At 41.9% G+C, this 14,883-nt stretch overlaps 1 protein-coding gene across 1 annotated transcript in view; it reads right to left on the bottom strand.

The window, feature by feature from the left end:
• Window positions 1–11,063, bottom strand: part of LOC124596041 (esterase FE4-like) — a 65,974-nt gene extending 54,911 nt beyond the window's left edge. The window contains exon 1 of the mRNA XM_047135011.1: window positions 10,965–11,063. Within this exon, the coding sequence (XP_046990967.1) occupies window positions 10,965–11,036 (72 nt within the window). The 5' untranslated portion in view covers window positions 11,037–11,063. The remainder of the gene's footprint in view (window positions 1–10,964) is intronic.
• Window positions 11,064–14,883: the final 3,820 nt, after the last annotated feature.

The raw sequence follows: 14,883 nt of genomic DNA, 5'->3' as shown, positions 1-14,883 counted from the left end.
TCCAAGACATCAGCACAAGATGGAATTTCATCTTTTATAATGTGGGGCACCTGTTGTAACAAAATGGAGCTACCTCGCCGTATGTGACTGATCACGATAAACTTACCAATATTACATCTCATAGGTGTTGTCTGATGGAGCAGTGCGTTAAGGGGATTGGTATGTGAATCAGTGTAAAAAAAAAATATTTTTAAAATTTTATTTTAAAAAATTCTCTGCAGTTTTCTGAACAAGGAAATACGTACTTTTAGTAAATTGAACCGGAGGAAGCCCCAAAATAGAAGTATTTAAAACTGGATGTACATATGATGACACAACCATATCTCGCAGACAGCTATTTAAAGAACAGAATTTGGTTCTCTTTTTTTTATGAATTTCTAGTCTCTAATGTTTACTAACCTGTGAGAACATCATGTTTGCTTCAGTTTTGAGTAGACAGAAAGTTTAGTTATTATTTTGCCACTAACTATCGTGGAATTATTTGTGTATGTTCTTTACGGACCTTCACCGACAACTTCCGAAAATTTCATGTATATTCAAGTAGAAGAGGAAATAGTTTAAAATTTATCAAATTATATCCTTTGAGAAAGCCGTATGGGCTATCTTCTTTGACAAAGCATCCGCAGGTGATAACCCACCTCATGTACTCAACCCACGTGGCAGCAAGCCAAGGTGTGACTGTCTACATCTACATCTACATGATTACTCTGCAATTCACATTTAAGTGCTTGGCAGAGGGTTCATCGAACCACAATCATACTATCTCTCTACCATTCCACTCGCGAACAGCGCGCGTGAAAAACGAACACCTAAACCTTTCTGTTCGAGCTCTGATTTCTCTTATTGTATTTTGATGATCATTCCTACTTATGTAGGTTGGGCTGAACAAAATATTTTCGCATTCGGAAGAGAAAGTTGGTGACTGAAATTTCGTAAATAGATCTCGCCGCGACGAAAAACGTCTTTGCTCTAATGACTTCCATCCCAACTCGCGAATCATATCTGCCACACTCTCTCCGCTATTACGCGATAATACAAAACGAGCTGCCCTTTTTTGCACCCTTTCGATGTCCTCCGTCAATCCCACCTGGTAAGGATCCCACACCGCGCAGCAATATTCTAACAGAGGACGAACGAGTGTAGTGTAAGCTGTCTCTTTAGTGGACTTGTTGCATCTTCTAAGTGTCCTGCCAATGAAACGCAACCTTTGGCTCGCCTTCCCCACAATATTATCTATGTGGTCTTTCCAACTGAAGTTGTTCGTAATTTTAACACCCAGGTACTTGGTTGAATTGACAGCCTTAAGCATTGTACTATTTTTCGAGTAATCGAATTCCAACGGATTTCTTTTGGAACTCATGTGGATCACCTCACACTTTTCGTTATTTAGCGTCAAGTGACACCTGCCACACCATACAGCAATCTTTTCTAAATCACTTTGCAACTGATACTGGTCTTCGGATGACCTTACTAGACGGTAAATCACAGCATCATCTGCGAACAACCTAAGAGAACTGCTCAGATTGTCACCCAGGTCATTTATAGAGATCAGGAACAGCAGAGATTCCAGGACGCTTCCCTGGGGAACACTTGATATCACAACACTTGATATCACTTCAGTTTTACTCGATGAGTTGACGTCTATTACTACGAACTGCGACCTTCCTGACAGGAAATCACGAATCCAGTCGCACAATTGAGACGATACCCCATAGGCCCGCAGCTTGATTAGAAGCCGCTTGTGAGGAACGGTGTCAAAAGCTTTCCGTAAATCTAGAAATACGGAATCAACTTGAGATCCCCTGTCGATAGCGGCCATTACTTCGTGCGAATAAAGAGCTAGCTGCGTTGCACAAGAACGATGTTTTCTGAAACCATGCTGATTACGTATCAATAGATCGTTCCTTTCGAGGTGATTCATAATGTTTGAATACTATATATGTTCCAAAACCCTACTGGAAACCGACGTCAATGATATAGATCTGTAGTTAGATGGATTACTCCTACTACCTTTCTTAAACACTGGTGCGACCTGCGCAATTTTCCAATCTGTAGGTACAGATCTATCGGTGAGCGAGCGGTTGTATATGATTGCTAAGTAGGGAGCTATTGTATCAGCGTAATCTGAAAGGAACCTAATCGGTATGCAATCTGGACCTGAAGACTTGCCCGTATCATGCGATTTGAGTTGCTTCGCAACCCCTAAGGTATGTACTTCTAAGAAACTCATGCTAGCAGCTGTTCGTGTTTCAAATTCTGGAATATCTCATTCGTCTTCTCTGGTGAAGGAATTTCGGAAAACTGCGTTCAAGAACTCCGCTTCAGCGGCACAGTCGTCGGTAACAGTACCATCGGCACTGCGCAGCGAAGGTATTGACTGCGTCTTGCCACTTGTGTACTTTACATACGACCAGAATTTCTTCGGATTTTCTACCAAATTTCGAGACAATGTTTCGTTGTGGAACCTATTAAAGGCATCTCGCATTGAAGTCCATGCCAAATTTCGCGCGTCTGTAAATGTTAGCCAATCTTCGAGATTTCGCGTTCTTCTGAACTTTGCATGCTTTTTCCGTTGCCTCTGCAACAGCGTTCGGACCTGTTTTGTGTATCATGGGAGATCAGTTCCATCTCTTACCAGTTTATGAGGTATGAGCCTCTCAATTGCTGTTGCTGCTATATCTTTGAATTTGAGCCACATCTCGTCTACATTTGCATAGTTCGGAAGGAATGGAGATTGTCTCTTAGGAAGGCTTCTAGTGACACTTTATCCGCTTTTTTAAATAAAATTATTTTGGGTTTGTTTCTGGTGGATTTGGAAGAAACGGTATTGAGCCTAGCTACAACGACCTTGTGATCACTAATCCCTGTATCAGTCATGATGCTCTCTATTAGCTATGGATTGTTTGTGGCTAAGAGGTCAAGTGTGTTTTCGCAACCATTTACAATTCGCGTGGGTTCGTGGACTAACTGCTCGAAATAATTTTCGGAGAAAGCACTTAGGACAATCTCGGAAGATGTTTTCTGCCTACCACCGGTTTTGAACAAGTATTTTTCCCAACATATCGAGTGAAGGTTGAGGTCCCCACCAACTATAATCGTATGAGTGGGGTATTTATTTGTTACGAGACTCAAATTTTCTCTGAACTGTTCAGCAACTATATCATCGGAGTATGGGGGCGGTAGAAGGAGCTAATTATTAACTTAGTTCGGCTATTAAGTATAACCTCCACCCATACCAATTCGCACGGAGTATCTACTTCGACTTCACTAAAAGATAAACCACTACTGACAGACACAAACACTCCACCACCAATTCTGCCTAATCCATCTTTCCTGAACACCGTCTGAGACTTCGTAAAAATTTCTGCAGAACTTATTTCAGGCTTTAGCCAGCTTTCTGTACCTATAACGATTTCAGCTTCTGTGCTTTCTATTAGCGCTTGAAGCTCAGGGGCTTTCCCAGCACAACTACAACAATTTACAACTACAATTCCGACTGTTCCTTGATCCGAGCACGTCCTGCATTTGCCATGCACCCTTTGAGATTGCAGCCCACTCCGTACTTTCCCGAGGCCTTCTATCCTAAAAAACCGCCCAGTCCACGCCACACAGCCTCCGCTACCCGTGTAGCCGCCAGCTGAATGTAGTGAACTCCTGATCTATTCAGCGGAACCCGAAACCCCACCACCCTATGGCGCAAGTCAAGGCATCTGCAGCCAACACGGTCGCAAAACCGTCTGAGCTTCTGATTCAGACCCTCCACCCGGCTCTGCACCAAACGTCCACAGTCGGTTCTGTCAACGATGCTGCAGATGGTGAGCTCTGCCTTCATCTCGTAAGCAAGACCGGCAGCCTTCACCAAATCAGATAGCCGCTGGAATCCAGAGAGAATTTCCTGAAATCCAAAGCGACACACATCACTGGTGCCGACATGAGCGACCACCTGCAGCTGGCTGCACCCTGTGTTCTTCATGGCATCCAGAAGGACCCTTTCCACATCAGGAATGACTCCACCCGGAATGCACACGGAGTGCACACTGGATTTCTTCCCCTCCTTAGGCGCCATATCCCTAAGGGGCCCCATTACCAACTACCAATAAGCCCACCTTCTGTGATTGCCCGGATCTTGAAGGCTGAGAATCATCCTCTGAAACAGGGCAGGCAGCTGCATGTGGCTCAGCCAGAGACAGTACCTGAAACCTGTTTGTCAGACGCACTGGGGATGCTTTCTGATCAGCCTCCAGGGACGTCTTTCGCTGCCTGCCACGCCTTGGAACGACCTCCCAATCAACCACAGGCGAGGGCCCAGCCCCACTGTGGGCAGCAACCGAGGCAACCACAGCGGCAGACCGATCTGGGGACAGACGGGACGAGGTTGACATACCCATGATACCCAAGTCCGGCTCCCCACAGTGGTGCCCATTGGCAACAGCCTCAATCTGCGCAACCGAAGTCAGCACCGCCTGGAGCTGTGAGCGAAGGGATGCCAACTCAGCCCTCATCCGAACACAGCAATCACAGTCGCTGTCCATTCTAATCGATGTTGAACAACATTTACTGAAACACGAGTGCCTAGATAACGCAAGGGAAACACGCAAAGAATGTGTGAACTAACCTGTACAAATGCCTAACGACCGTGCTACAATCTGCCTGAATTTACGATTACAGTAACTAAAACTGGAAATTACGCCTCCTATACGAAACTCACACGCAATTTAAGTAAGAGTCTACGAAGTAAACACAGAAAAGATGCTATATACGTATCTTTCTGCGCTGTCGATGTGCACCAACTGGGAGCTCAGGCGGCAGGGAGCACACTGGCTGTGACCAACCGACACTCGCCGTTCAAAACAAAAACAGAAGACAGATCAGAAAGCTATTATTCAAGGCGAGACCTGCAACCAGAAGTATTCTTTTCTATATGCTACAACGAAAGTTAGCTTAGTGACACAAGATTATTGAAAAGTAGGACTCAAAACCCAAACGAGAGTTCTGGGAACAGCTACCAAACACAGTTCTGCCAGGAGTAAGTACTCTGGAAATAGATGTCTAAATGTGCTGGATGCTCAGCTGTGTATCAGTGATGGCGCAGTGTCATGGTTTAAGGTTATGGAATGAATGGGGGCGCCAGATGGTCTAAATATACAAAGAGCTTTAACTGCCATCGGCCGCAGGAGACTCTTCAAAGCTGAGAAATCAGTGAAGCCACCAAAGAAGTAAAAACAGGAAAAAGAAGTCGGAAAAAGAAAAGGGAAGAACAACAATACCAGTAAAAATTAGTGTGGAATTGGGATGTATAAGTGTTAAGCAGGTTAGATAAAGGAACGTGTTTTAACTTCAAGATGAATTTCTTGAAAGGTAACTTTTTTGATGTTCTGGTACACTCTGGTTAAAAACTATTATAGTTAGAGGGATCAAATTTTGTATTCTGTCTTGAAATATACTTAAGAAATAAGTAGACTATTCTTATCATTTAAACTTGAAATTTAAAGACTTTTTTTAGGACAAAAGTGTGAGCTGATTACTGAAATTTTTCATAATATTATTAAAAATTCTTTTGAACCATAAATTATGATAACAACACCTTTCAAAAGTCGACTTTAAAATTAATAGTGTAAAGGACTTCCACATAAAATCAGGAATCTATTTTGCTTTTATTTCGGGATATGTGTGTCTGTGCTGTACAAATGTAAGTTTACATGCTCTATTTCACTTGCAATGCAGGATACAATTCAGAAAAATAATGAGACCAAAAGCTTTGTTTCGTACATAAATATGTTTCCAAAATAACAATTAAACGACTGTAAATATTACACGGTCTCATAACTCTTATTCTTTGTGCTACACTATTTAGAAAACTAACAAATTTTTCAAGATTTCCCCTTGTGTATTTGAACTTATACCCTTAAGCCTTTGACGGCCTTTGAAGAAGTGCGAAAAATAACTTCTGCTCCCTCCTGCATATCCGAAGTAATACTGTATGTTGAGACATTAAGTAACTATAAGGATGCGAGAGCACAAAATTACCGATGACTTACGATACATGAGAGCCTAGTTTAAATCTGATTTCGAAAGTCGTTTCTGCTCCTTAAATGAGGACCCAAATTACTTGGATGCAAACTTTTTAGGCCTAAGATGTGAGACAGATTATTTGAGTGTTTCTGTAGTTGAAAGCTCTCGACAGGAGACGGTATTGGAATTTGGTGAATAATCTCCACCTGTAGCAGTTCATCTCCAGTGCCTGTTACAAGAAGTTATAGGAGACGAGGCTTAATCAACTGACTCGCGAACTTCACGAAACGTTTTGGGACTGCTTTAACGAAGAGGCAAATGCAAATAATAACCTTCAGTACGATTGTCAAGAAACAATGGCCATTGCAAGCGAGACATGCTGTTCTTTGAAGACGGTTCGAAACGATCGCAGTCGCAACCCTTATATTTGGTAACCAACTAATGCGTCACAGTATCTGAATTTGACAAAGTTTGCCAGAATTTATCTTTCAGCGCCTTGCAGCGGTATTCATAGCGAAAGACGTTTCTCTGAAACTGGTCTTGTTACGAACACAAGCTAAGTCGCTTATTACCTCTTAGTGCAGGGAAATTGGTATTCATTCATCACAATTTGCCTCTAGTTCAGTACGAGTAGTAATTTATCTTTTTGTTAAAGTGAAAATAAATGGTGTTTCGGTTTGTACATGTTGCTGTTTTATTTGTGTTTATAGTGCCTTGTCCGTGAATGAAATAAAGTCTACTTTACTAAATTTTCATTATTTTCTCGAAAATTTGGTATTTGCTAGATACTGATTATCTGATACACAGTCAAATACCTCACCGGGTAGTTGCCGGATATCTTTTCAGTCTCTAGTAATGAAACTGGCCGCATGGTGGAATGAAGTTGAAGAGATTTTCTTAAAGAGCTGAACAGTATATTTTGGGAAAAAGGGTCAATATTGTTCTTTTGTCTCAAACATGTTTCGTCGCTGCTGTGGTATGTTCTGTGTGTACACTATCCGTACTGTAAGATAATAGGTATGGAACGAACACTGTAGTACGTTTTGAGCGATAACGCATGTGTGTATGCATCTGAATGTGGGACAGAGAGAGAAACAGCTCAGAGAGTGAGTGAGAGAGAGAGAGAGAGAGAGAGAGAGAGAGAGAGAGAGAGTTCACATGAGCAAGGCTTCCTCAAAGTAATGGTGTTCTCGGTTGAAATACTTTGGTATAATTTATTGCTTTACTGGCATCAGCGTTTTCGTTTGTTCAAATGGCTCTGAGCACTATGGGACTCAACTGCTGTGGTCATAAGTCCCCTAGAACTTACAACTACTTAAACCTAACTAACCTAAGGACATCACACGCATCAATGCCCGAGGCAGGATTCGAACCTGCGACCATAGCGGTCGTGCGGTTCCAGACTGTAGCGCCTTTAACCGCTCGGCCACTCCGGCCGGCCGTTTTCGTTTGTCGTAAAATGATTATGTCCTACTAAGAAACAAAGTTGGGTACTGTGCTATCGATTCACAAATCTCTATGTTGTTACCAGTATCTATTTATGAGTATCTTGCCTGCTCATGCATTGTTGTGTTCATTGTAGTTAAGCAGATGGTTCCCACGCTAACTGAATTTACCAGAGCAGCTGGCGTATAGTTTCCGCTTTCTCTGAAAAGAGTTTTATATTCCATTTGCAATTGTAATTCCCTGTTTCTGAAGTGTGTTGCTGTTCTGAGCTGCTTTTTTCTTGTAATTCGATAATTTTCGTCATCATGTTATTGTTGTGCTTTGGTAAGTCTTATGTTTTTTTTTCTTATTGGCTGGTCCTCTCGTTACGTATTGTATGTTTGCCGATTGTGATTTTTTATGATTTATTTCTTTATCCTAGGGATTATTTTATCTGTGGTGTTTCTATTGTATCGGTTATTAACGGAAAATACAGTACTTTCATAATTTCCACTTGTTACTGCAAAAATGTTTATTAAAGTTCTGTTTAGTATGGATAAAGTGTGATTAAAACTTGATCGATGTATGTCTAGTAATTATATTCACTGCGTTTGTGTTTGTAGCTGTGGTGTTTGGTAGGTCGTATACAAATACAAGAAAACCAATGAGTACCTCACAATGACTGGTGACTGATTGTTACACTAAGTTCAGGTGCCGCCATAGTACATGAGGAAAACAAGAACACTGTGACACTAGGAAGAGACGGACTGAAAGGAAAATATGTGAGCAAAGTATTTAGACGACGGCTGACAGGCCACAGAGAAAAAAAAAACAACCACCAGAACCGAAGTAAAGCTGCTTGTTCTTGAAGCACGTAAGGAGTGAGATGCGACACAGAACTAAAAAAGAGGACGGAAGTCTTCAAGGCTTTAAGTGTGCAGATAACCTTATCGTAAAAGTATCAACACGTTTATATCAGAGATACAGCAGTGCACAGTTCAATCGTTCTTAAGTGATCTAGTTAGAAAAATGTGATACTTACCGAACCAGAGTTTACGTTCCTGATGCCTGAAGGGATAATATCTGTATACAGTTACCAAGCAATAGTGAAGACACTGGAATCTGATTCAGGGAGAGTGCTGTTCAAATCCTGAACTATTTAACCAGATTTAGGTTGTCCTTGATTCACCTACATCACGAGTGGAATGAACTCTACAGTCGTTCTAAAGAGTTCTAGGTGAAAAAATGTGATACTTAATAAATCAAAGTTGTGGTCCTCCCACATGAAAGGACAATACATGTATACAGTTACCAAGCAACAGGTAAGACGCTGGCCTCAGATTCAGGAAGAGTGATATTCAAATCCTGCATTGGTGAGCCAGATTTAGGTTTTCCGTGATTTGCGAATATCACTTCAGTGGAATGCTCGGGTGGTTACTTCAAACCTTCTAATGTGTCACCTTTCTGATTCTCTTTAGACTTTAACCACTTTTCACTTTTTCTTCCTACAGTTTGGAACAGGTAAGAACATTTCATCACAAGTATAATTACGGAAGAAAGCGTGAAGGGAGAGGAAAGCCGTATAAGACAGCATATTTAAGATGGAGACTGCAGAAAAACGGAGAGATCTAGTGCCACACATTTTTTGGAAAATCTGCACAGGTAACTCATGAACTGAAGTTAAATCATAGAGAAGTTAATGAAATGAATACTAGAAATAAAAATAATCTACACGAAGATTTAAAATCACTTGCATTGGTCCGGAATTGTGTTAATTATTGAGGAACATACGTTCTCAGCATCTTGCTAGCAGCCATAAAAAGTGCTAATAAAGTACAAGGAATCTAAAGGATATATTGTTGGTTAACCACTTCCACTATATTGACGGATTTATCATCAGAGCCAGTTGGTGCCTATGTTTTTCATAATATCACACATCTCAAATTTTATTTCTGCTCTTCTGCGGTAGGTAAGTGTTGTAAACTGTTTTCTGTTTGATTACAGGATAAGAACTGTCTTACGCACTTCAGTTCATATGCATTTAAATATTTGTGGCAAGCTCATTTATGATTTTCAAGTGAAAATATGTTTCAGATGCGGTACATTATTTCTTCAACATCTTTGAGGACCATCCCACTTAGTATTTACAGATAAAAATAAGCTGATCCGTTCTCTTACGCATCTCGTGTCTTTGATGTTATGACGTTTTTTTGTGGAACTTCTCACTGTGAATCTACGGAAATATATTGATCCATCTGTCTATCTGATGCAAGAGTGCAGTAAAAGTTTGGATCATATATAGCAACAGATTGATGTTAATGGGAAAATTAGAGAAGAATATTAGAGACAGTCAAATACATGGAAGACTTTGAAGTAGGATACTGTATGGAATACAAATATTAAATAACCAGCTTTGTAAAGAAAATGGCAGATGGGATATATAGTGAGAAGAATACATTACAGCTCATGAAAAACGGCATCGCAGCAGGCGACTAGCTGCTTAGGAATGTAAAACATCGCGAAGTCACATTTTTGATAGCTGGAAATAAAATTGATGGAAAACTTATTGATAGATATAAGAAAAACTCTTATAAATTATTATCCATTCCAAACAGCTGATACTCATAAGATGACAATATCTGACGAATCACTTTATAGCATAATAATACTGATGGACTGATCACCAATTTGCGTTCCGGAAAAGCGTTATGAGTTGAAACCTTGAGTGTGATATTCGTCTGAACTAGTCATGTCGATCATGGAGTCTGAGAATTAGAACGCTGGCTACTACTGTGAACAGAGGCCTACCGAGGTTTGACACCGATTACGTGCATCTCCAAATTCTTGCGTGGCACCTACACGCTAATGTGTTATGAATAGGATTATCTAAGACTCTTCTGCCACGTAAGATTGTATATTCAGTTTTATGAAATAATAAATACTTTGATGAATTATGAAACTCCACGGTATCAGCTGATGAAACGATTTTGGTATTATCGGATTACGAGAGCAATCTCGGTGGAAGTTATGCCACGAGGATACCGTAATAACAAAAAAATTTGGACTACTGAGCTAGTGCGATAAAGCAGTTTGAGACAATCACTCAAAAACTATTCATGTAATAAGAAAATGTTGACTTTCTACCTGCAGGAGTACACAGCTCTTCACCGTTGTCTCCATTAATCGCAGTAATGTACCTTAATGTCATCAGAGCCGAAAGATTAAACATTCCATGAATAGCACTAGGTATGGAGAAACAATAATTTCGTCTGACGACATCAACGGACAAATGGTTCAAATGGCTCTGAGCACTATGGGACTTAACTTCTGAGGCCATCAGTCCCCTAGAACTACTTAAACCTAACTAACCTAAGGACATCACACACATCCATGCCCGAGGCAGGATTCGAACCTGCGACCGTAGCGGTCGTGTGGTTCCAAACTGTAGCGCCTAGAACCGCTCGGCCACCCCGGCTGGCTATCAACGGACAGCAGAAATAAATTACGATAAGCAGTAGGTAACTTACAAGTATTAAGGCTGGTGCTAATGCGAAAAGTATTAGTTGTGCTAAACGGGAAGCGGAGGTAGTGGAAACCATGTTGACCGTGAGCTGGTGCCCTTCGACTGTCACCACGGACTGTGCTTAATCTTAGCATTTATTTCTCACAGATAAACCCTCTTATCTTGAGACAATTGCTCAACAAGTAGAGGAAAAATATCGCAGCCTATGTCATAGTGGACATAAGCTACACAAATGAACAAGCAAAGGAACTTGATAATCGACTAATCAATTTCTAACCAAGACTGCCTACGAAAGAGCAAAAGATACAAATAATGCACAGTTGGGATCATAAACAAATATTCTACATCAGAAGAACCAAATAAAGGCAACGAAACAGAAATCGTTTAATAGTTTATACGTTTAAAAAAAAGGAAAGAAATGGTGTTGTATCGGCGGAAAGCTTTTCGTGCCATTCGCAGATAGAACAAACGCCATTGCAAAAAATGTATTCAATTACCTACTGACTGCATGGAAAAGTAAAAATAAAACTAACGAAAAGAAAGATTCAGTAGTTCGTTGCCAAGCAGTTACTCCTCTAAAAAATAATATTCTTTTATGTTTCACTTATATTTTGTTCTGGTATGTCAGATTGGTCTCCACATGAAAACTATCGACAATACATCGGAGGAACAGGTACCCATCTAGTTTAGTGAATTAATGTACTTGGATTCAGCAGTCGACTTGTAGGGTGTGCTTGATCCCACACGTTGCGATCGAGGGAAAGCACTAGCTAATGTGGTATGCCGTTACCTTTCACCTAGCTGAGGATGATGGATGAGATGTGCTGTTGACATGAATGTCGAAGTAAGGCCGAGAAACTCATTGGCAACTTGTTGTGTACATCATTCGCATAGTATCACAGGACTGCCGAACTTAGTGTTTGAGGACTCACTGCATAATGAACTGCAAATATTTTTAAAACTATCTAAGAATATTCGCTCGAAGTCTAGTGCGGTGTGGCAGCATCCCACCTACCATTTACTGCCGCATTAAAAAAAAAAAAATTGTTCCCACTGTTCGCAATCTTCTTAACGCTATTTGGGAGTTTGGATGTAAAAGCTGTCAACTGTCGATTTGCATAGAACAACTGACAACTGTTCTCGAACGCTTTTAGAAAAATTGCCAGACTGAAATAGGAAGAGTACAATTAAAAAAAAGCCTTTTTCGTAACCAAAAACGTTTGTACGTGGTGTCCTGGAGTGCACCTTCAGGTTTTAGTGTGGATAGAGCCGGTTTAAGGTAGTGTGGGTCTCTCTGCATCGATGACCTACAGAGACCTTGTTCAGCAATATACTGAGGCATACATATTGTTTGTTGAAACTTCCTGGCAGATTGCCGGCCGAAGTGGCCGTGCGGTTAAATGCGCTGCAGTCTGGAACCGCAAGACCACTACGGTCGCAGGTTCGAATCCTGCCTCGGGCATGGATGTTTGTGATGTCCTTAGGTTAGTTAGGTTTAACTAGTTCTAAGTTCTGGGGGACTAATGACCTCAGCAGTTGAGTCCCATAGTGCTCAGAGCCATTTGAACCATTTTATTCCTGGCAGATTAAAACTGTGTACCGGACCGAGACTCGAACTCGGGACCTTTGACTTTCGCGGGCAAGTGCTCTACCAGCTGAGCTACCCAAGCCCGACTCACGACCCGCCCTCACAGCTTTGCTTCTGCCAGTACCTCGCCTCCTACCTTCCAAACTTCACAGAAGCTCTCCTGCGAACCTTGCAGAACTAGCACTCCTGAAAGAAAGGATACTGCGGAGACATGACTTAGCCACAGCCTGGGGGATGTTTCCAGAATGAGAAGTTTGGAAGGTAGGAGACGAGGTACTGGTAGAAGTAAAGCTGTGAGGACTGGGCGTGAGTCGTGCTTGGGTAGCTCAGTTGGCAGAGCACTTGCCTGCGAAAGGCAAAGGTCGCGATTTCGAATCTCGGTCCGGCACACAGTTTTAATCTGCCAGGAAGTTTAATATCAGCGCACACTCCGCTGCAGTGTGAAACTCTCACTCTGGATATTGTTTATTTTGTTTCACAAAAGGCGATCTCTCGTCAGCAGATTGGCTCATACGTAACTGTTGTGGGTATACAGTATCGCATAAAAAGTATACAGACACCAATATGTAGTGCAGAACTGAGGACTCCATGTCGCGAGAGTCAGACCCGTCAGTGTAGCAGGAGACGAGGACTACTGTGTTGCCAGAATAGGTCGGCCAGGAGTCTTCAGTGACTCCGAATGTGGACTAGTCACTGAATGTCATCTGATTAAGAAATCCATCAGGGACGGTTAATCCCTTGCAAAACTGCTCAAGTGGACAGCTGGTGATCTGACTGTGGGAAAAGGAAAGGAACAACCACAGCTAAAACAAGACCGGGTAGACCTCATGTACTGTCGTACAGAGAGCGTCCAGCTGTAGGGAGGACAGCTCTAGGAAAATCGTATGAAATCAACGAATGAAATCACTCGTTGGCTCCTAAGTGCTACCAGGAGTCGACAGAGCACAAGGACCGCGCGTAGCGAGTGAGAAAGAATGAAGTACAATGGTTGAGTAGCTCCCCGCAAGCCACACATTTCTGCGGTCAGTGCTACGTGATGCTTGAAGCGCTGTCAAAACCCGCACCACTGGACATTGGATGATTGGACACGTGTGATTTTGAGTGGTGAATCACGATGCATCATGTGGCAATCCGAAGGAAGGCCACGGATTTGGTGAATGTTGGAGAATGATACTTGACATCAAGCTAACAATGAAGTATGTGGGAAGTGGTTACACTGAATGACCGTGTTTTTCGTGGTCCGGATGTGGTCCCATTATAGCGCTTAAGAAAATGCTAAATGCGGAAGCGTATGAATACATTTTACAGCATTTTGTACTGCCTACAGTAGAGGAACAGTTGGGAGACAGTGAATCTATCTGCCTGACAAAGCATCCTGTCATAAACGTAATGGTTTGCGGACAATAACATTTCTGAAATGGACCGGTCCGCGCAGAGATCCGACCTTAACCCAGTGGAAACCTTTTGGCTGAGTCAGAATACAGACTTCGCTCCAGACCCCACTGACCAGCGTCTTTACCTACTGTGGTTTTGGCTCTTGAGGAATAATGTGCTGCAGTTTCTCCACAGACGTTCAGACACATCACTGAGTCTCCCTAGCGCGGTTCAAACCGTCAAGTGGGCAGGGTGGACATATCCCATTTTCATGTCCACCTTGTGCTCATTTACTGTTCAGAGTTGCAGTTACAGGAGACCATGATGCAGTTGACATGACCTTAAGTTTGTAAATAACAGACAAAAACTTCGAGTAATGTTTACATACTATTGTTCAGTACAGTAAGACGAGTACGATGCACTGAAATATCTCGATATCTCTGTATTTCTGCCTTCCCTCTGGCAAAAGTAATACAGCGCTCTGTAGAAATAACGATGTTGTTGGTGGAATAAAAATACACTACGAATAAAATGGGGAATAGGTGTAAAATGGTGCATTACTAAAATGTGGAACAGCAACGATCTGTGGATGGCAAAGCACTTCTTAAAATAACAAGAAACGTATTCTTACTAAACATAGGGCCGGCCGCTGTGGTCGAGCGGCTCTAGGCGCTTCAGTCCGGGACCACGCGGCCGCCACGGTGGCATGGATGTGTGTGATGTCATTAGGTTAGTTAGGTTTAAGTAGTTTTAAGTCTAGGAGACTGATTACCTCAGATGTTAGGTCTCATAGTGCTTAGAGCTATTTCAACCATTTTACTAAACATAGACTTTTGATGGAAATAAACACCACGCACAAACCAGCACCGAGCGGTCAGCTTGGGTACTAGTCCAGAAGTAGAAGTTTAAATGTTTTCAGGAAATGTCTACTTGCAAGCCAAAGCTGATCATCTGAAATGTA

Source organism: Schistocerca americana, chromosome 2 (genome assembly GCF_021461395.2).
Source record: "Schistocerca americana isolate TAMUIC-IGC-003095 chromosome 2, iqSchAmer2.1, whole genome shotgun sequence".
NCBI classification, from domain to species: domain Eukaryota; kingdom Metazoa; phylum Arthropoda; class Insecta; order Orthoptera; family Acrididae; genus Schistocerca; species Schistocerca americana.
The sequence above is the reverse complement of the archived record's forward strand: the minus strand, read 5'-3'. Positions and strand labels throughout refer to the sequence as shown.